General features: G+C 37.8%; 1 protein-coding gene across 1 annotated transcript in view; it reads right to left on the bottom strand.

Moving 5' to 3' along the window:
• triobpa (TRIO and F-actin binding protein a) overlaps positions 1-13,636 on the bottom strand; it is a 15,119-nt gene extending 1,483 nt beyond the window's left edge. Inside the window, exons 1-10 of the mRNA XM_079811764.1 lie at positions 13,383-13,636; positions 13,082-13,138; positions 12,688-12,756; positions 12,400-12,489; positions 12,204-12,313; positions 8,966-9,410; positions 8,644-8,872; positions 8,368-8,464; positions 6,326-6,485; positions 4,467-4,580 (exon numbers count right to left, since the gene is read on the bottom strand). Coding sequence (XP_079667890.1) covers positions 4,467-4,580; positions 6,326-6,485; positions 8,368-8,464; positions 8,644-8,872; positions 8,966-9,410; positions 12,204-12,313; positions 12,400-12,489; positions 12,688-12,756; positions 13,082-13,138; positions 13,383-13,388 — 1,377 coding nt within the window. The 5' untranslated portion in view covers positions 13,389-13,636. The remainder of the gene's footprint in view (positions 1-4,466; positions 4,581-6,325; positions 6,486-8,367; positions 8,465-8,643; positions 8,873-8,965; positions 9,411-12,203; positions 12,314-12,399; positions 12,490-12,687; positions 12,757-13,081; positions 13,139-13,382) is intronic.
• Between the last annotated feature and the right edge of the window lie 8,785 nt (positions 13,637-22,421).

The following is a 22,421-nucleotide window of genomic DNA, read 5'->3' as shown; positions in this document are numbered from 1 at the left end:
CAGTCTAGGGCAGGGGTCTCCAATCCTGGTCCTGGAGGGCCACTGTCCTGCAGAGTTTAGCTCCAACCCCAAATAAACACACCTGGACCAGTGAATCAGTGTCTTACAAGGCCCTAGTTAGACACAGATTGGCTGGTTCAGGTGTGTTTAATTGGGGTTGGAGCTAAACTCTGCAGGACTGAGTTTGAAGACCCCTGTGGCCTATACCATGAAGCCGGTTTAGCTGGCTAGCCAGATATGTCCAAGCTTAGTTTGTGCAAATCCTGGGTTTAAGGTACCATTAAAGTGCTTTGGCTTTTAGCTGTGTTCATCTCCATATTAACTTACACTCAACGGCTAACCTGCTCCAGGGCAGGATATGTTCTGGATAAGACATCTCAAACTGAAATTGGACCAATCAGCTGTGAGCGACACACCTCTGATGTAATAAAATCACTCCCTCTGTTTCTACTCCAAATTAAAGGTCACTACATAGCAAATGGTTTTAAAGACTAAAGCGTCTGGCTTTTAACAATGCTTATTTAAATTAATAATAATTTTGAATGATAAAGATGTCATTTATGTAATTATTATACCCTTAATCGATTACACATGTATCATTTTAGTTAATCAATCATTAATAGGCACTTAGTTAAAATTAATATAAATAGCCACCTATATAAAGGTCATACAAACAAGCTTTAAAATCAATAAATAAAGCTATAAAAATGACTATGTGAGCTTAAATGTTCAATTCTCTCTATATATCAACTAAACTAACTTCATAACTTTTACTTGTATTGACGTAGTAAGATTTTTCTTAAAGTGGTCCACTTTTATAGACAGCTCTTTTCTTCTTGCTGTGTAAATTAGTTTAAATTCTTAATATTTTTCAATCATGTCATATTCTGCAGAAGACAGAAATGAATCTGCGGCTTCTCTCGTGAGAAGTGAATCTCAGTTTCACTGATCCACAGCGTGTGATTGGCTGTTCACTGCTGATGTCACAGCTAAACTCCTAAACTCAGGATCAAAGCCTGAGCTGACAGAGAAAGCTGATGATCAGCATCATGGGACCAACAAAGCCTGAATAGATTGGTTTGGTTTTGTCAACTCTAAATTAATCCTGTAACCCTGAGTTTGTTAAACTACCATCATGGTACAGGCCCTTAGGCTGCGTTCACACTGCAGGCTGAAACGACCCAATTCCGATTTTTTTGCCCATATGCGACCTGTATCTGATCTTTTCATGACAGTCTGAACGACACAGATCCGATCTTTTCAAATGCGACCCAGGCCACTTGGGTATGTGGTCCAAATCCGATACATATCCGATCTTTTGAAATGCGTCTTCAGTCTGAACTGCCAGGTCACATGTATCCGACCCGCACGTCGTTGATACACAACAAATGTCATCATTGTACGTTGAAGTAGGCGGGAATGAGAAGATAAACAACTATGTACCGACGTTGCTACCACTGCTCCACAAAACGCCATGGCCAAAAACCTTGCTCTCCTCCTCTTTTTTAATTTTCTTCTTAACATGAGAAGGTTGTAATGGTGCTGGCTCTGTTGCGAAAATAACTTTAATAAAGCTAAACGAACTCCAATGCTGACACCCATATTTGGCTACTCCCGTAAACAACAAGTGACGTCGTTGACCGTTGAGTAGGCTACTCTTCTGCGCATGCGGGTCACTTCTGGGTCATTTCACGTTCACACAGGAGATCACAAAAGGTCGCATTTAATTGGAAATGTGAACGGCCTTTCAAAAAAATCGCATTTTTTCAAAAAATCGGAATTGAGCATTAAGCCCTGCAGTGTGAACGCAGCCTTAGTCTAGGGTGACCACCATCAAACAAACCAAATGTGAGTTTATGAGGGACAATGTGGGCCATGTTCCCAACACTAAAACATAACAGGGTTCCCACTCTTTTTCAGCAACCATTTTTCAGACATTTTCAATTTTACTACGGCGGGAATAAAAGACAAGGATCATGCCAAATATTGCTTTCTAAGTCTTTAAAAGCTGTACAGTTTATTGCCATTACTTAACAATCCAGCATTTTTCAATATGAGCTCTTAATCATGCATTATGACTATGGAAGCTTGTTTACACCACAGAATAGAAAGAAAAGGTAATTGTGACTTTTTATCTTGCTACTCTGACTTTTGCGAGTTTACATATTTGTGATATAAACACGAAAATTGTTGCAATTCTTTTTTCCGCAGAATTTTACTTTATAACTTGCAATTGCAGTTTAGATCTCACAATTCTGAGAAAAGAAGTCAGAATTGCAAGATATAAACTCGCAACTGCGCAAAAAAGAAATAACTTTTTTTTAAATAATTTTCCCAGACAACAACAAGATTTTCCAGGACATTTTCTCTAATTTTCCATGTGTTTTCCAGGACTGGAAAATTTGTCATCAATTTTCCAGGTTTTCCAGGATGAGTGGGAACCCTGCGTAACCTGAAACCGTTCTGCATACTTCATAAAAAAAGCCTTTCAGCTGACAAAATACTTTGTTCTTCAGTCCCTTCCAGAAAACACCATTACATCACAATGTAACATAACATGTCTTTATTTTACAAAGGCAGCACGCAGATGACGATTTTTGAAACAGTTCTGGCCAAGTCCAGCTAAAATCCAACAAAATATATAATGAACAAATAAAATATAAAACAACATGATATGAGATAATTGACAGTCTTATATATTCATTTCTATTATATATTAAGAATATAACCAATTTACCGAATTATCCATTCGTTTTCTGACAGGGAACACATGAAACCAATCACCGCCTAGTGACCGTGTTCCTTTCTTTTCAACCATTGGACAGGATTTTAAAACACCCTGTTGTATTTGTGTAAGTTACTTCAGATGAAGCGCTGTTAAATATAGGTGAAAAACTACACCGCAAAAATAATAAATCAAATACTTTCTTAAAAAGGCGAAAGAACGCATGCATGTTTTCTTATGAAATAAGAAATGAAATGATGAAAATGCAGGACAAGTGCGGGACGGGTGGTCACCCTACTTCAGTCTCACTCTTTAAAATGAGCCTATGTTCTGTATCTATGTCCTGTTTGGAGATGTGATTCCTAATTCCTAAACGACACAGAAAGTGCAGAGGACTTTTAATTAGGCTAATCTGAAAGAGGAAATGGGGTCAAAGGTGACATCCAGGAGGAACGCGGCATCTTTTAAATATTTATTTCCCCCTAAATGGATGATATAGGGATATAATGTCACCTACAATCTGGGAATTATACGTGTTTTTGTGGATTAATGATGTAGTGGATTATTTTGGGACACAAAATGGAGGATTACAGGATTTGGTGGGATCAATTCTTGTTTGTTTTTGCTTCTTTTTTTTGGATAGAGAGTGAATTGACTGGTTTGTTATTGATTATCGTTTGCCTAGAGGATTAAATATATGACTAAACTAGTGTTGAGCATCTAATAACAGTCTTTGAGTTTTAGTAACTTCATATAAATGAGCAAATTTGTTACAATAACAGCAATTTATCTACTCTGCTTTACACTATGTTCAAAAGTTTGGGGTCGGCAAGATTTTTGAATGTTCCTAAAGTCTCTTGTGCTCATCAAGGCTGCATTTGTTTAATCAATAAATACAGTAAGATTAGGGTGACCATATTTTGATTACTGAAAACCAGGACACTCGGCCCAGCAATGAGATTCTCAAATGATACTTGAAGTTTACTCAAAGATTCCTTATTAATTTCAATACATTTAAAGTATGCCCCCTCTGAATGGATAGAAAATTGTTTAGGGCTGTCAAAAGATTAATCGCGATTAATCGCATCCAAAATAAAAGTTTGTGTTTACATAATATATGTGTGTGTACTCTGTTAATTATCATTTATATATAAATACACACACATTCATGTATATATTTAAGAAAAAAAATATTTTTATATATAAAACATTTATATTTATATATATTATAGATTATATAAATGTATATACAGTATATACATGCAAATATTTCTTAAATATATACATGACTGTGTGTGTATTTATATATAAATAATAATTAACAGAGTACACACACATATATTATGTAAACACAAACTTGTATTTTGGATGCGATTAATCGCGATTAATCTTTTGACAGCCCTAAAATTGTTATATTAGGGCCAGGACAGGACTTGTAAACAGGACATTTGGTCACCCTAAGTAAAATTGTACAAATATTTTTATGATTCAAAATAACTATTTTCTATGTAAATATATCTGTTAAAATGTAATGTATTCCTGTGATCAAAGCTGTATTTTCAGCATCATTACTCCAGTATTCAGTGTCATATGATCCTTCAGAAATCATTCAGATATGACCCCAAACTTTTGAACAGTTGTGAATATTTACATATAATATTATAATATACTTCTGAGGTGCATCTTGTATATCTGACTTATCAGGAAGCCATACTCTACGTGTCAAAGGTCAGAGCCTCACCTCTAATTCGGAAGTGCTCCTTTCGTAGCTGCCAAGGGGAACCACTCCTGACCTTTGACCTGTGATGAAGGACCGCATGAGACTTATCTCCTCCGTCAGCCGCGTCTGCAGTTCCTGCGTGAACAGGAAGAGGAAATGTGAGTTTGACACGTCCAAGCTGAAAACCACACATGAAGCCTTGCTCATTCACACACTGACAATGAGGCGACCATTTGTGTTTCATGCATTTGTATAACGGCAATAACTCCAGGACTAGTTGTACTTGTACTAGTCAGTGAACAAAACTCGACCCAGCCAGTCACTTCTCTTCTGAGAACAACGCAACAGGATGCCGTCTGTGGAGACATACCACACATGCTGAAATCAGCTTTTCTCCTTGTGTTGAAAATGTAAAGGTGCTCTGTGTTAGATTTCAATATATGACGGATTGAGTCACAGGGTGAAATGTGTTAAGAACGTAACAGTTAAAGATATGTTCAAATATGACCGTAATATACAGAAACAACTAGGTTGTAATCATTGTTTCAGCATCTCTATCAGCCCGGTGGAAATATGGTTCAGGCTTTAAGTGTGAATAATGACTGTACATTCAGTTTGCGTGCATTTTGATTACTGTTAAAGAAAAATTGGTCAATTTAGGTCAGTAAGATATTTTTTATTACAGAAATGTATACTTTTATTCAGCAAGGACGCATTGATTTGATCAAAAGTGTCAGTATAGACATTTCTAATGCTATAAACGATTTTATTTCAAATATATAATGATGTTGAAAATACAGCTTTGATCACAGGAATAAATTACATTTTACAATATATTCAAATAGAAAACAGTTATTTTAAATTGGAGTAATATTTCACAATTTTACTGATTTTACTGTATTTTTTTTATCAAATATATGCAGACTTGGGGAGCAGAAGAGACTTAAAAACTAAAAAGACCCAAAACTTTTGAACGCTAATGTACATTTCCCATCATTCTTTGTGGCAGCGCGTGACTGATAAAATACATTAAGCATCACTTACACACTAGAAGTAAAAAAAACAAGCTTCCTGTGTTTGTCAGAAAGTTAAAAAGGGAAACTGAGTCTGTTTAGTTCAACCAAATTCATGTCATAATTATGATTTCCTCATATTGGCAAACATCCCAGGAGGACTTCAGTGTTTTATGGTCTAGTTAGTCTGAGATCAGAGTTGGATCCTCAGCAATGTGTGTATCATACATTATTTAATTGGCAAATCTTAAATTTGGGGACTCAAGGCCTTCAGTTTCACAGACGAGGCTTAAGCTCATCCCAGCCTAAAATGCACATTGAGCTGTTTCAACTGACAGCATCTCTTAAAATATTGTCAGTGTCATTGTTTTGTCTGAAGATGCACACCAGTAATGTTGTTTTAAGGTACGTTAATAAAAGCTACTTAACTGTCTTAAATGAACTAAGGCGTAATCCTGGCTTAAAGCTACACTGTGTAACTTTTTTAGTTCAAGCTTGAATTCACGGGTATGTCCCTCTTTGGCTAATGTACTTTCAAGATGGAGGGGCAACATGGCGACCCGCATTCGAACCCCTCACCCGTATGTATGTTCAATGGCATATTATAAACTAACGAGAATACTTTATTACTTGAAAGAAGTAAATATACACTAATGAGCACATATTTTTTAAAGAACTAAGTGTTTTTAGCTAAGAATAAACTAAAAAAGTTACACAGTGTAGCTTTAATCTAAACCCTGTCTGTGGAACCAGGTTTAGAAGTTAACATTTTAGCTTCACATGGTGATTGTGTATCATTCAGTGGCATATGTAGACTGGAAAAATGTTTAAAACAGCCTCATTCGTCTCATCCCACTTCCTGTCTACCTGGTTCTCCTGGCGGAGCTGCTCCATCTCTCTCTCCTTCTGTCGGATGGCTCCGTCTCGCTCTCCAGTGCTGTCCTGGATGCGGTTGAGCTCCACACACTGCTGGGAATAACGCTCCGACAGGCCGTCCAGCTCCCGCTGCAGAGAGAGCGACTCGTGGCTGACGGACACACAGAGCCATGCATTGATTAACTGATTCACTGCAGTGGACCGACTGACTGATGGGCGATCAATCCATTCTCTCAGAGGGATTCTTGTCAATCAAGTAAATGACGCTCTTGTGTTCGGAGTCTCTGAGCCGTGAGAGTATAATCACAGCACAGATGAGAACTTGTGTACAGTACCGATTATTGACACAGGCTTCCCATGAGAATATCATCATGCTGGTCAAACATTTAACAAGATGTTGCCGTTTTCTAGCATGCAACACATTCTCAACTTTTTAGTGACCTAAACTCTTCACATGCTTGTGCTGAATCCAACACAACAAACATCCAGTTTAGAACGGCTTACATGTACATTAAAGGGATAGTTCACCCAAAAATTATAATTTCCCCATGATTTACTCTCCCTCAAGCCATCGTAGGTGTATATGACAGACGAATACAATCTGAGTTATATTAAAAAGTCCAGGCTCTTCCAAGCTTTATAATGGCAGTGAATTTTTGGGTCATTTTTGAAGTCCATAAAAGTGCATCTATCCATCATATAACTGCTCCACACGCCTCTGGGGTGTTAATAAAGGCCTTCTGAAGTGAAGTGATGTGTTTGTGTAAGAGAAATATACTTATTTAAAACTTTATAGACTAAAATAACTAACTTACGGTGGTTGGCGGTACGCTAGTGAAAGAGTAAAACGTTATGGTGAAAGAGTAACCCTTGACCTTTGAACCCTTGACGCATGCGTATTGACGAACACAGAAGCGCAGAGGATAGAGCAAAACAAAACACCGCTCATGAATTGGAGTCTAAAACGAGAATTTTTAAAGAGAAATGGCAGAGGATTTCGGATATAAGAGAAGAGGGGCTTGAGTTTGTTACCCAGCACTTTCCACGAGAGCTTGAGATACTCCTGTAAACGTCAGGGATTACTCTTTTAGGACAAGTCGACTGGCGTACCACCAGAAGCTAGTTATTTTAGTCTATAAAGTTGGACGGTATGGCTATTTTTCTTACACAAGCGCGCCACTTCAGAAGGCCTTTATTAACCCCCCGGAGCCGTGTGGAGCAGTTATATGATGGATAGATGTACTTTTATTGACTTCAAAAACAACACAACCATTCACTGCCATTATAAAGCTGGGAAGAGCCAGGACTTTTTTTAATATAACTCTGATTTTATTCGTCTGAAAGAAGAATGTCATATACACCTAGGATGACTTGAGGGTGAGTAAATCATGGGATAATTTTCATTTTTGGTTGAACTATCCCTTTAAGCTATTTAAAATGTGCATTCACACAATCAATTTTGAGCATCCAGATGGTATAATCAAACTCTTCTTATGGAGCACTCTCAGAGTATGCATTTATTTGCCATTTGAACTGATGGATACAGAGCGTAAAAGTGGACTTCAAAGGTTTCTTATCCTGTTGCGCCCTCTATAGGCCATGATCAGCAACTAGTCGACATTAAAGTGTCAAGAGCATTAAAGTCGACTGTGCAACCCCCAGTAGTTGGCGAGAGCCAGCGATTCATATGGCATGTGTTCGGCCAATCAACATACACTGGTAGTTCCTATTTTGCCGGCTTAGATCTGTATTAGAAGATGATTTACTCCCTGCAAAAGGCGTCCCTAGAATTACAATCGTCCCCAGTTCTTGCAGTGTGAACACCGCAGAACAAAAGCAAGTACTAAACTCCGTAGCAAAGGTTTATGTTGCTAAATAGGCATATAGTGAATTTTCAACATGTTTTCTGCATGCTACGCACCACAAAAATGTGCTTAGAGCAGTTATGGTGGTGTGTCCTTGTGAGACTGTGTAGGCTGTGCACATTTGATTGAGTGTTATGATGTGAGTAAACTGTATAAATGTGGACGTACAGCTGTTGTTTGATGGAGGGGTCTGTTGGCTCTCCTCCTCCATGAGCCTTCAGTCTCTCAATCTCCTCTCGGTGCGCTTTCCTCAGAGCCTCCATAGCTGCATGAATGAAGATGCAGAGTATTAGTATTTGAAATGAACATACTAAATTCTCAACTGGGTCTTATATCAAAATCACTCAATTTAAGCACTAGACTTTTTTTGGGATGGTCAGCAGGACGCTGCTACACTACTGCTGAAAGTTTGTGACCCAGTGATGTTTTGTGGCCCATACTGACCTTGAACAGTGTTTTTGGCTTCCTCTTGCAGCAGTTTCTGCTTGTCTCTCTCCATCTCTCTGCGTTCTCTCTCGTGCTCGTTGTGTATCTCCTTCAGTCTCTCTCTGTGCTCTCTCTCCATCTGCTCCAGTCTCAGAGCGCAGGGCGCGTCAGACCCGCAGAGACCCGCCACACCGGACGCCACACGGAGCTGGCGAAGAGACTCGATCTGCTGCCTCAGAGACACGACCTGACCAATGCAATGCACCGAGAACACACACACAGAGGATGAAGATGGACGTTGCTGGACCAACACGCTTAAATCCCATGATACAAAACGCACCTCTCGCTGAAGCACATCATTTGTCGCTTGTGGATTCTGGGAACCAACAGGTGACCTGTTCTCTCCGATTGGAAGCTGCTCAAAGTCCGCCCACTTCCTCTCGATGTCCGGCACCGCTTGAGCGGCAGGACCCCGTGGCTTGGTCAGAATCACCGGAGTGGCACCTTTCTTCAACTCCACCTTTTCCCAGGGGTCCTCGCCCTCCCTGTCGGATATTCCCTCCTGGAACCACTTGGTTCGGTCCTCCAGACGTCTTTCGAGATCTCGGTCCCGGCCCTCGCCTGCCTCCCTTCGATTGGTTAAAGGTGAGGACGTCACGTCGGTTTCATCTCGATATGGACCGCCGACATCTGACCCTGGGTCACGGGGTCTGGGAGCTGTTCGGGATGGTGCATTCTGGGAACTGGAGTTCTCTCTGTCGCTAATGTCACTGTTGTCTGAATGTCTGAGAAAAGAGAGAGAAGTCAATGTCCTGCTTACAAGGAAAGAGACACTTGAGTCAAACCTCAAATGGGTGTGGTGACAAATCAGTTCCTCCTTGAAATCGGGTCTTTGTTAGCCATCCCATTGGCTCTTTTAATAGGTACTCTCTTAAGATTACAATTCCTACAAAATCATGTTATGATAAATGCTGATCAAACTACATTATAATGACCATTAATGTCTGTATTAGTAAAGAATGGAATGATGCTCAATTATTTACCTAATAGGCTATAATTTTTATTACTACGCCAATTAACTAACAGTTTATCAAGTGAAAGAAACACTCAATTTGTTTTATTATGCACTATATAGTAACCTATACATATTTTACCCAATTTCAAGGGAGGACCCGATTTGTCATGACACCGTCTCCACTTAGACACCAGCAGTGGTTATTTCAGTTTAATAGTCCAAAGCAAAATATTTCAGATGACCATAACCAATATAGCAATGTTTTAATATGGATATTTGATATATTTTGAATAGCCATATAAATTCTCTATGGGTGAATATCACAAAAACATGAACCTAAAATCAAGCGAAAAGGAAGAAGGAAGAAATTGTATTTAGCACAAAGATGACCAAGTTTTGTTGTATTATTATTTTTAACGTAGTCGATAAAATAAGAAAAAAATAAGCCTAATTTTGCATTGTGACATGCAATTAACTTGTTCCTAACCTGTAAACCCGCCATTACTTTCATGAAAAAGAACCACAATCGCCCATCCCCAAAATCCCATTGCCGTAATCCAGCTATTTTACTTTTAAGTTTGTCTGTAACTCTCATTATTTAAAATGATGAATCTCATTAGATGCTCTGTCAATGATTTTTATGGGTTCAAACGTGTAGCGCTGAAACCCGATTGTACTAGTTAGAATTTCTAAGGATCATCATTCTCCCCTAAAAGTGATCGGGCAGACCAAACCGTAAGCCGTAGAGACTTGAAACTTTGAGGGCTGGTAGTACTCACACCGCCTACAATGCTTGCCCCGACCGGCCTGATGGTGGCGCTACAATGGCTCAAGTGTTATATCGTTGGAATCCTTGGCTCAGAAATGTTCGGGTATTTGGATTTTTCGAAAAACCTACTTTTGCGAACTAGCCCAAAGTTTTTGCCCAATCAGAACCAAACCCAGGGGCCGGATTCACAAAACATTCTTAAGAATGAAATTATTCTTAACTGCCAATTTCTTCTTATTTTCTAACTTAAGAAAAAATGTAAGAATATTTTGTATTCCCAAAAACTTTTCGTAAGAATGTTCTTATCTTTTTTTATGATTGATAAAATGTAAGAAGTATTCATATTCACGAAAATAATGTTCTTTCAAATCATCGGAAATAACTTCTTAAAGTTAGGATAACCTCCAACCTATCTTAAATACCCAAATGTAAGATGTTTAACAAATTTAACAGTAGCTGGCTAAATATAATATTTATAACTAATAGTACCATATGGATGAGTATAAAACCACCAACCAGCTTACACCAACCAGCAAGCATCAATAGCAGACGAGAAACCCCACGTAATTTAAAAATACTACTGTTAATGTGTCACAAATTGTAGTTTTAAGACTTTTCAGGCGAGAATGTACTTGTTTAAAGATTAAATCTGTGGTTTATTTATAAAGAGAGCGCCTATTTTACAATTTTATTTGCCGTTTTCGGAGTTGTGAGATCCAGGTGATCAGCGGGTGTTCAGCGCTCATTAACCTGCCGAGAGGAAAATTCTTACGAACTTCTTAGAATTTATCTTAAGAATTTTCTTAACTTCTTTCTTAAGCAGATTTTGGTGAATCCGGCCCCTGGGCTGAAAGATTCTCTGGAGCCTGATTGTCAATAATTATCATAAAAAAGTTTAAATTTTGATTAACGTTCGCAACAGGATGCCAAAGCGTTCGAAGTGGGCATTGCTACTTTTACTAAAACTGAATTTTTACTGAACGGAATGAGATAATTTCACCAAGCTAATATGTACAGGCTCGGTCTGTGGTAGTGTGAAAAAGGACGTGAAAACTGGCCACTTGGTGGCGCTATAAAATAAAATGGTTATAGCTATGCAACAGCCCATCCAATTGACCTGATAAATGGCATGCATTGTCTTTATCCAAGGTGCCGTGATCGTCAACGAAAACCCGTAAAAAAAAACACAGCCGTCATCGACCAATGAAGTTCTGTCAGACAAGGTTAATGGAGGGCGATTGAAATTAAACTCTAGAGGCCTTCCGGGGGGCGCCTTCACGTTTTTCAGGAGCTTAAAGGATTGTATACCACTCAATTTGCTTGCAAATGCCCACAACATTTATACCTTATGGTAGGACTCCTCTAGGACCGCCGCTGTCAATTGAACCGTTCATTAAATATTGGAGATTATTTCAAAAACCAACTTTTGGGAACTTTTAAAAAGCTTTAAAATGTATATTTCCTTAGTAAATTGCCTGTTTTGGCCATAAGTGGTCTTTTCCATATATGATCTAGGTGGTTACAGGCTTGCTAAATAATCATAATACCTTTTTAAGCATATGTGAACCCTGATAATTGCTGCATGAAGCTATATTTTTATGTAAATGTGCATATATTTAAGACAAAAACCATTGTAAATTATGCCTAATTGTCATGAAAATGACACCCCTGAATGGTCCTAAAAATAGTATTTATTGTCTTATCTATTAAATATAAAAACTCTCTTTTCAGACATGCTTTGGTGAAATTCACCCCTAACTGATTCTCTGCTCTTCCCCCCCAGTTTGTTCATACTGTATGCTTTCAGCCGAATCCCTGAAGGAGATTCTCCTCCTCAGTGTGTCGATCCAGTTCCTCCTGATCCTGGAGGTCATCGCTGACAGGGTCACCAGTCCATCGCGCATCTGCAGACCAATCAGAGAGGTTCGGGACACTTTAGGAATACTCTTAGTTGTTCATGATTTGTTGTCTGTTTGTGACAAGTTCTCACGTGCAGTTGAAGTCCATAGTTTTTGTCTGCATCAAATTCCTCCACTCGGAGACAGTGACGCAAATAAATCTCACCATCTGCCTCATCTCTCTATCAAAGTGAAAAACAAACAGTTATTATTATTATTATCAATAATCTGCCATGCATAATCTGATCATGCTTTCAGATACTATTACAAATAGAGTACTCTAAGTTCCAGTTACACATTTTACCATGTGCACATTTATTTTCTCATGCAATATCTGCACAGTCCTTAGATAATAATCTAATAGCATGGCAAATTCTCACCTCTTCAGCTTCAGAGTCCCTATAGTATCTCAGTTCTGAATCAGTGATCACAAACCAGTGCTTCCTCCACTGCAAACAAACACAAACAGAGCAAAATCTCTCTCAACTTCTTTCAACATCAAGATTTTAGGTATAAATGAAAGGAAGTATATCTCAGGTCATTTAGGTCACTATTTTTAAACACAAATGGCCTTCCAGTGAGACAAATAATTGTTTTAAAGGACAAATAATATCATACATAGTCTCTTAATTACTACAAAGTCATAAAACTGCCATAAAACAATTAAACATTACTGGGAAGAAATAGGAAATGGGTTAAAATAGGAAGTCACATAGACAGATCGGTCATGCAATGGATCAAGTTCAAAGAATGAAAGCAGACCTGTATCCTTACCTCTTCATCTTCATCCAACAAATACATCCATCCCTTTTTGCAGTTCAGAAGATCAAGCTTACAGTAAACAGAATCGGTTGCGTTAAAGCAAGTGAATGTATAAGCAATTCAATGCATAATCGACTCGACATCTACATCATTTACAGTAGGCTATGAATCTTTCCAGGGCATAAATGCGACATTCCAGAACACAGTAAAAGCCAGAGCACGAGACATTCCAGCGTGCGCGCGCGTGCGCGTGAACCATTCATTTACTCAAGTATTTTAACCGTTACAAACATTTTTTAACGACTTAACTTACCGACATGGGTATCCGGTTGAGGGCATGAAAAAGGGAAGAAACTGGTTTAGTTGCTCAATTCTAGCAAGTAAATTGTGTCATCAAATTGCGTATTTCTAGTTAAATGTAAATAAATACAAATTCGCGCTAATTGAAATAGTTTCCGCACTTAAGTATGGCTTTTAAAAATAATTATAAATACAAACACGTTAAATGATCCCTGCGTGACTAGACAAGCATCTCTAACAGTTGGTCATGTGACCTCAAGCTTCCGCGAAGCAGCTCGCGGTTTGACACATTAACACTAAACTGTACAGCTCCTCTCAGCGTAATGTACGCTTCAATCCTCTCAAAACTTCACTAAAACGTCTATATCTAGCGCTAAATATAATGTTATTTCTGCCTAGCAGCCCAAAAGTGCGTTTGTCGTCCGTCCTGCGAGTAAACACCTGCTTCTGGACTGGAAACTGAATACCTCAGTGTTGGTGACTTTACCTGCATCTGAGGGGGCTGTTTGTGTCCTCCGTTTACCATCCTAATGTTCTCTGCTTTTTTACTGGACCTCTGAGAACATATTCAGAGAGATAATCAGCATATGGGCTATTATTATTTATATTAGTAAGAATATATTATTTCTTTATTTTCTAAAGGAATCATTGTGTGTTTGCTTCGCTGTTCTAGGTGTTTTTTAGTGCGTGTGTGGCTATGCAGTTATTAGGTTCTGTGTGGTTGCTTGCTACATGCCAGCCCACGCCAACATCTCTATAATAGCTTATTCTATTCTTAAATGTGTCTCAGATGCTTTTTAAAATGGGGTTTTATTTTTGCACATTGCACATACAAGCTGCAGAGTAGACCGTAAAATGAAAACAATGAGAAAGGGCAGTGGAACTTTATAAACTCCAGCACCTGTGAATGGCCTGATGTAGTGCTGTTGGTCTTTGATGACCCTCCCATTTCTTTGTCTAGACGTCTCCGCTCTTTCTCTCTGCGGTCTCTTCCTCTCTCTCTTTCTCTTCCTCTGCCTCGCTCTTCTGAAACCTCATGCTCGTCACCATATCTCCCATCCCCGTAGCTTTAACCACAGAAAGGAGAAGATTTTACTGACAGGGTTTCTCTCTCTGTCTGTCTGTCTGTCTGTCTGTCTGTCTGTCTCTTACTCACTCACTCATGCCCCTTTGCCACTGGTGAATGGTACTGGTGCTTTCTCAGAACCAGTGCGTATTTTGCACTGGCTTGAGAGCTGAAAGACGATGTAATTAAGGGGTTTGCAGACCCTCAGGGGGGCTGAAGTGGGTGCTAGGGGGTCTGCTGAAGATATTTTGAGGTGAAAACTGCTTTGACTGTACAAAATAAATTTTTATAGGGATTCCACATTTTTAGGGAGTACTTTTAAATATTATTAATTAATTTAAGGCACAATATGTAATATTTTGGGGTTAAAATATCCAAAAACCACTAGAACAATGATATATATTTTGTTGACTTCATAGGAGCGTGTCCGTGCGTCACCTATAATTGACATCATACCACGTTACCCCCGATTTTATTTTGTTAAAACCATGGAAACTTTATTAGACAAGAAAACCACTGTTTGGAGACATTTATAGACACAAAACGAACACTATACGCCTGACCGGAAGAAGTAGAAGTTACGCATTTGTTTTGAATAGGCGACCTCTAGTGGTGAAAACTACATAGTGTGCCTTTAAATATGTTTTTTAATTTCCTTTTAATTCATACAGAACTTGGCTTGTAATGGCATGTCCATTACTTTCCCCCCCAGTGGAAATGCTTGGGACGGGGGTGATATTAGGCATCTGCTCTGGCCTCAGCACCGGCACCATGTCAGTGAGAAAGCGTTAACGCTCTCCCTCTCTCTTTAAATCTCTGACCTGTGTTGATTGTCTCTGCGTGGGCTCCGGCTCTGCGGTCTCCTCCTCACTATCATTGCTTCTTCTTCCTCAGGGTACAGCTTGGATTTGGGAATATCTGCTATGATCACATAGTCCTCGATGGTCATCTCTGGCACTGCTGGTTGGCTGGAAGACCTGGTGTTCTCTGAAAGAATCAGCGCCTCCAAGCCCCGCCTGATGTTGCTTCTGCTCCGGTCAGTGACCGGCTTGTCCGTCTCTGCAATTAAGGCTTGGGATTTGGGCACATCAGGAGTAGGGACCTGATTCCGACTCCGCCTTGATTGGGAGATATTTGGTGTTGATGCAGGTGAGGTGGGGCTTCGAGGGGAGCGGGAGGGGCTTCGAGGGGAGTGGGTGGGGCTTAGTGATTGACGCGAATCAGATCTGGGCGGTTTGTCTGAGTATACGCCATTCCTGCGATTTTTATTTTTTGTATTGCTGTTTTTTAGAGTACCATGTTCATCGTAATCTCGATAAGGTGTTGAGGTACCAGCGCTGTTTCTGCTGTTGCGACTATTATAACCACTATTTCGACTTCTAATTTCTTCACAATTGCCGCCAGTTGGAGAGAAATCCCTGCTGTTGTAGCCAGTATTGCGGCGTCCACTCTTTCGACTGCTGCGACCGCTGTGGTTGCGTTCGTTATAATCGCCGTCGATTTCCATATCAGAATGTAAACTTTTTGACCAGCTGTTCCTTTCTTCGGAGGCGTCTGACTCTGCCGAACTCGCGATTGACTTGAGATTCTTATACAGCTTTTCCGAATCCAAGCTGTGCCCGTAAGAACTCTGGGAGGGGCTTCTTTTGTGGGCGGGGCTAAAGGAGTCTGCATATTTATTCGTACCTGAGCTGCGCGGGGGGGATGTGGTGCGTGTGACTGCCGAATCTCGTCTTCGCGACGGAGTGCATTTCCCAGAAGCCTGCTGTGAGGACGTGCGAGGACCGTGCGCTGTGGAACCTCGGCGATGGGATGAACTGCGCGATTCCCCCCGCCTTTGTGGCGAGACGTTGGTAGATCTCGGGCTGCAGGAACGAGGGCTTGAGCGAGATTGGCTGTCTCCACGTCTGAAATTTGAATAGGACATGTGTCGCTGGGGGGAGAGGCCGCTCATTGCCTCATCGCTGAGATTGTCACAGCGCCTCCTATAGGATGGGAGGCCCAGGTCACGGGTTCGGTAGGGGATGGCGGCTTTGCGCTCAGGGCTGTGGTTGGCCGGAAGAGGGTGGCCTCTCTCGTAGTGGCGCAAGGGAGCAGCAGAACTGCCATCTTCTTGTTCCCGGTCTCGAGATAGAAAGCGATTGGCTCTCTTAAAAATGGCACGTCCACCACTTTGTTCTGTTTCTCTTCTAGTCTCTGTTTAAGGAAGACAAGGCATTGAGACTGCACTGATGCACGCAAATGTATAATTTTATTTTAATAACTATTTATTAGGGGTGTAACGGTACATGTATTCGTCCCAAACCATCACGGTTTGATATATACAGTCAGATGATGAATACATACCACACTGTGACTTCTGTGTACCGTTACACCCCTGTTATTTATTGATTATTTCATATACAAGACAAAACACTCACTGCTGTAGTCCCGTTCACACTAAGAACAATAACTATATTAGTGCCCACACCAATGCACAATATCATTCTGTTTATTATAAGCATGCGCTGCAGTTTCTGTCGCTTTAATTGCTCAAGCTCTTTAAAGTTGGGTGGATTCTGATTGGCTGTCATTCATCAACTGAAAAAAAAAATTTCTGAAAGTGATTCCAACAATATTGTTCCTCTGTCATTATCGTTACAATTGTGGTGTGCTATGATTTTTAAAACTATATCTTTATTGTATCATTATAGTCAGCGTCCTTCACAGCAAAAACTCCAGTGTTAAATTAACACTCCTCAGAGTTTATTTGACTCCACACTCAAGAGTGTTAAAAGTAACTCCGAAGAGGTGTTAAAGTTAATGAGATAATTAAGTCATTCATTAAGTGATGATTGAATATTAGTGAAGACGTCTGATGTTAACAAGCAGAATCGCTGAAGGAAAGAGTCACTATTTTCCAAGTCAACATTATGGTAATCAGTGTTTATGTTAGTTAAAAATTGTGACTCTTTCCTTCAGCGAGTCTGCTTGTTATCTTCAGGTGTTCATCACTAATGGTCAATCATCACTTAATTAATCTCTTAATTATTTTATTAACTTTAACACTGCTTCAGAGTTACTTTTAAAACTCTTGAGTTTGGAGTCAAATAAACTCAGAGGAGTGTTAATTTAACACCAGAGTTTTTGCTGTGTTGGTGTGAACGGGCCTTTAAGATGCGTTCATGCCATTTTGGAATTACTGTAATTACGAGATTACAAAATGTAAAAAGCTACCTCATTGAACTGGTGATTTCAACTTGTAAACTCTGACTTGTACCACCTGACAGCTGCATTGTCATTGTCAATATTTCTTCTTAGTAATTCCTATAATTGACTATTGTTAATGTATTAATCCTGCAATCAATAATTTGAAAATAAACAAAAGACATACATTGCAGTCAGAGCTGGGTAGATTACTTACAAATTGTGGTTACGGTTACTGATTGCAAATGACATGACAAAAATTGTAGTTAGTAACGTAATCCGTTACATATAATCTGACTACTTTTGGATTACTTTTAGATTACTTTGGACCTAGCTTGTTTATCACATTGAATTTAGTAGAATAATCTTGTACCATAATATAAAAATACTAAGGGAAATAAAATATATTCCTTTCTTTGTTATCAACAACATGAAGTGTATTAAATATTACAATACGTCAGGGTTTCCCAAACTGGGGTTCATGATGGAACTGCAGGGGTTTGTGAGGTTAATAAAAAGCTATTTAGTAATTTAATAATTTTTTTTTTATTAAAATAAATCATTTTAAAATAAAAACAATACAAATAAAACACTACTAAAAAAGTTATTTGTTTGCCTGCATGTCATGTGACCATTAACTGACTTCAGAGAACCGTGAACTTTTATGATTTATTATTATTTTTATTGACTTAATTTTATCATTGACCTAATTTACCATTTAAAATATCAGGGGGTACTTCAAGGAAGTATATTAGGTCAAAAAAATTGGGGCCTGCATTGCATGCAAATATGAAATTACATTATTTTGTACATTTTAATGCATTTGAAAGACAAAAGCATTCCAAAATGCATGGTTAAATAACACTGAAGTGATAATTCAAATAATAATGAATGTGTTAATCAGGAGTTTAACACTGAGAAAACACTTGTTAAAAGTTAAATTATTTGTGTAAATCCAGTGATCAAATGCTCAGTTTTCAGTGGCTGGTCTGTGCGTGCAATTCCACAAACCTGGAAGACCTTCTGAATGTAAACAAGCAGAAAATGTATAAGATTAAAAATAAGTAGTCATATGGAAAACCAGTGAATATTCAACTATATTACTGATCAGCTCATTTCAATTATCATAAAGTCATAATTAAGAGATAAAATGTTGAAAATATGATTTTAAATGTCCTCATTATTAGATAAAAAGTAAGAAAATGATTTTAAAAGTCATAATAGTGAGAAAAAAAGTCAAAAATATGACATGCTAAGTCATAATTATGATATAATGTTGAAAATATGATTTTAAAAGTCCTCATTATTAGATACAAAGTTAAAAATACAGTTGAAATTAGGACTTTAAAAATTCTTTGATAAAAATTAAGAATTTTGGATTAAATCTAAATTATGATTAAAAGTCCTAATTATGAAATTATAATAGCTGACATTATGACCAAAACACACACTAAGACGTTTTAGAGATGAAATCATGCTTGTTATTTTTTTAAAATGCGCTTTTAATTTTTTTATTCACACTTATAATAATAATATTTACATTATTGTTTTCATTTTGTGCAATAGTTTTTTACATGCGTTTTTACATTTTGAAATCAGTTTTTACAACAGAAATTAATCAATCAAAAACTTACTTTAGCTTTTCATTTAAAACTAAATGTAAAGCTGCTTTGAAGCATCTGTGTTGTGAAGAGCGCTATAAAAATAAAGGTGACTTGACTTGAATTATGAATATTTGACTGCCATTGTGACATGTAATCCATAAAAAAGTAACTGTAGTCTGAATAAGTCGTTTTAAAATGTAAAGTAATCAAATTACAAATATTTAATTTTTGGAATCTGATTATGTAATCCACATATAATCAGTTATTACCCAGCTCTGATTGCAGTATGTCGCCAGCACAGAGATGAATACATCTAATGTCCCACTAAATAAACGATGCGTTTATTAATAAGGCATTTGCATAACGACTGTTACTTGATGTATTGTGGTTTTGTCTCTTGATTACTCAAATTACACAGTCCGACGTCAAGCGTTGTCCTCTAGTAATTACGGTAATTATGACATGGTGTGAACGTTAAATCTCACCTGTGTGTTGGCTGACACTTTCTCTTCTGCTCATGCTGACGCTTCCTCTTCTGCTCGTGTTGGCGCTCCCTCTCCTGCTCTGCGTTTCTATCACTGAGCGACTCTCTGAGCGCTGGAGGGCCGGTTCCAGTCGAGTCATGCTTTGGGTTAATTGCAGATTAGTTCGTCAGGTCCTCTGAGGTCACGCTTTGTTTTGTTGCTTGTGTCTGCACAGGGAAGATCATCACATTTATTATTCTGGCATAATTTTGCTTTCCTAACTTTCTTGATAAAACTTTTCTCTTAATAACTAATCATTCTTAAATGAAGATACATTCACTTAATTAAGAAGCAAAATGACAAAAGATATTCCCCCGGTTTCACAGACAAGGCTTAAACTCATCCCAGACTAAAATGCATGTTTGAGCTCTTTTAACTGAAAGCATATCTTAAAATATGCCAGTGTCATTATTTTGTCTCAAGATGCACACCAGTAATGTTGTTTTCTAGGACACGTTTAAAAAAGCTACTTAAATGTCCTAATTGAACTAAGGCCTAATCCTGGATTAATCTAAGCCCTGTCTGTGGAACCGGGCCTAGAAGTTTTGTTTTCGAAAACATATATCAAAATTAAGTTTAAGCATCAAACACTGTAAAAAAGAAGTTCTTTCAACTTAAAAAAGTGTTTGTGCTGCCTTAAAATTTAAGTTCAGTCAACTTGAAATGGGAATTTATACTAAGTGACAACTTGGATATTTGAGTTGACTAACGCCCGGTTTCACAGACGAGGTTAAAGTTAGTCTCAGACTAAAATGCAAGTTTGGGCTGTTTTAACTGAAAGCATCTCTTAAAATATATCAGTGTCATTGTTTTGTCTGGAGATGCACATCAGTAATGTTGTTTTAAGGTACGTTTATAAAAGCTACTTAAATGTCCTAATTGAACTAAGGCCTAATCCTGGTTTGGTTTAAGCCCTGTCTGTGGAACCGGGCCTTGAAGTTTTGTTTTCGAAAAAATATATCAAAATTAAGTTTAAGCATAAAACACTGTAAAAAAAAAAGAAGTTCTTTCAACATAAAAAAGTAAGTGTTGTTGTTGTACTATGTGACAATTTGGATATTTGAGTTGACTAACCCCCGGTTTCACAGACGAGGTTAAAGTTAGTCTTAGACTAAAATGCATGTTTGAGCAGTTTTAACTGAAAGCATATCTAAAAATTAGGGCTGTCAAAAGATTAATCGCGATTAATCGCATCCAAAATAATAGTTTGTGTTTACATATATGTGTGTGTACTCTGTTAATTATTATTTATATATAAATACACACACAGTCATGTATATATTTAAGAAATATTTGCATGTATATACTGTATATACATTCATATAATCTATAATATATATAAATATAAATGTTTTATATATAAAAATTATATATTTTTCTTAAACATATACATGCTTGTGTGTGTATATATAAATAATAATTAACAGAGTACACACACATATATTATGTAAACACAAACTTTTATTTTGGATGCGATTAATCGCGATTAATCTTTTGACAGCCCTAATAAAAATATATCAGTGCCACAGTAAAATTTACCCATGGGTGTTTTTCAAATACATACTTAACAGATTTTCAATAAAATATCCAAGTCTCCCAGTCACTGACTTTTACTAAAATTGTGTTATTTACAATCCCCTGTTGTTAATTTTTTTTATAGATAAAACCATATCTAAAAACGGGGCATTTATACCCCTATATAATTCCTTTATTTTCACTCTGTGTTTGAGCAACGTATAGGCTTACTGTAAACAGTCACACAACGCACGCTCAAATGAAGATGTTTTAGCCTATTTATAAATGTTCAAACTTTGGATTAATTACACTTTTTTTTTGCGATTTTGTTTGCTATTGTGTTGCTATTTATTCAAGTCTGCCCGTTTCCTGAAAAACAATATTTCCGATCTATGATGTAATGAATAATACAATTTTCATGATTATCCCAAGTTTATTGGTGCTGTTCTCTTATTCAAATTATAAATGATATAACGGCCCCGCTTTATATTAGGTGGCCATAACTACTATGTTCTTACATAAAAAAATAAGTACAATGTACTTACTGTGTTTATATTGTATTGCAAAACACCTTTGCTGATATTGAGGTGGGATATGGGTAGGGTTAGGGACAGATATGGTGGTATGGGTAAGTTTAAGGGTAGGGTTATGTGTAAGGGAAGTGTCAACAGTGTAATTACAAATGTAACTACAGAAATTAATTACAAATGTAATTACACACAGGTATATTTAAAAATGTAAGTACAATGTAAAGACATGTATGTACATAATAAGTGCATTGTATCAAATGATTAATAAAATTGTTAGTACATAGTAGTTAAGGCCACCTAATATAAAGTGGGTCCGATATAACTATACAAATGAATAATTCATCAGGTGACACTGCGCTTGAATTTGTCGTTGCACATGATATACATCGCATGTCATCTGTGATCATATCCTATGCAGTGCGGAGGACTATTATTGCTATATATTGTCTATATAGGGTATTTTAGTAATTTAAATAACATGGGTTAACCTAATATGTGATTACTGACATTCTACTATAATATTACACCACCCAAATGTGTATTTCCTTCTAATTCACGTTGTAATTGCAGGCTGGTTTAGCCTATATTCACCTAAAAGTGATTATTGTAACCTATAGCATAAAACAA

The sequence above is a fragment of the Gobio gobio genome (genome assembly GCF_949357685.1).
Source record: "Gobio gobio genome assembly, chromosome: 3".
NCBI classification, from domain to species: Eukaryota; Metazoa; Chordata; class Actinopteri; order Cypriniformes; family Gobionidae; genus Gobio; species Gobio gobio.
This window is presented reverse-complemented; position numbering and strand designations above follow the sequence as displayed.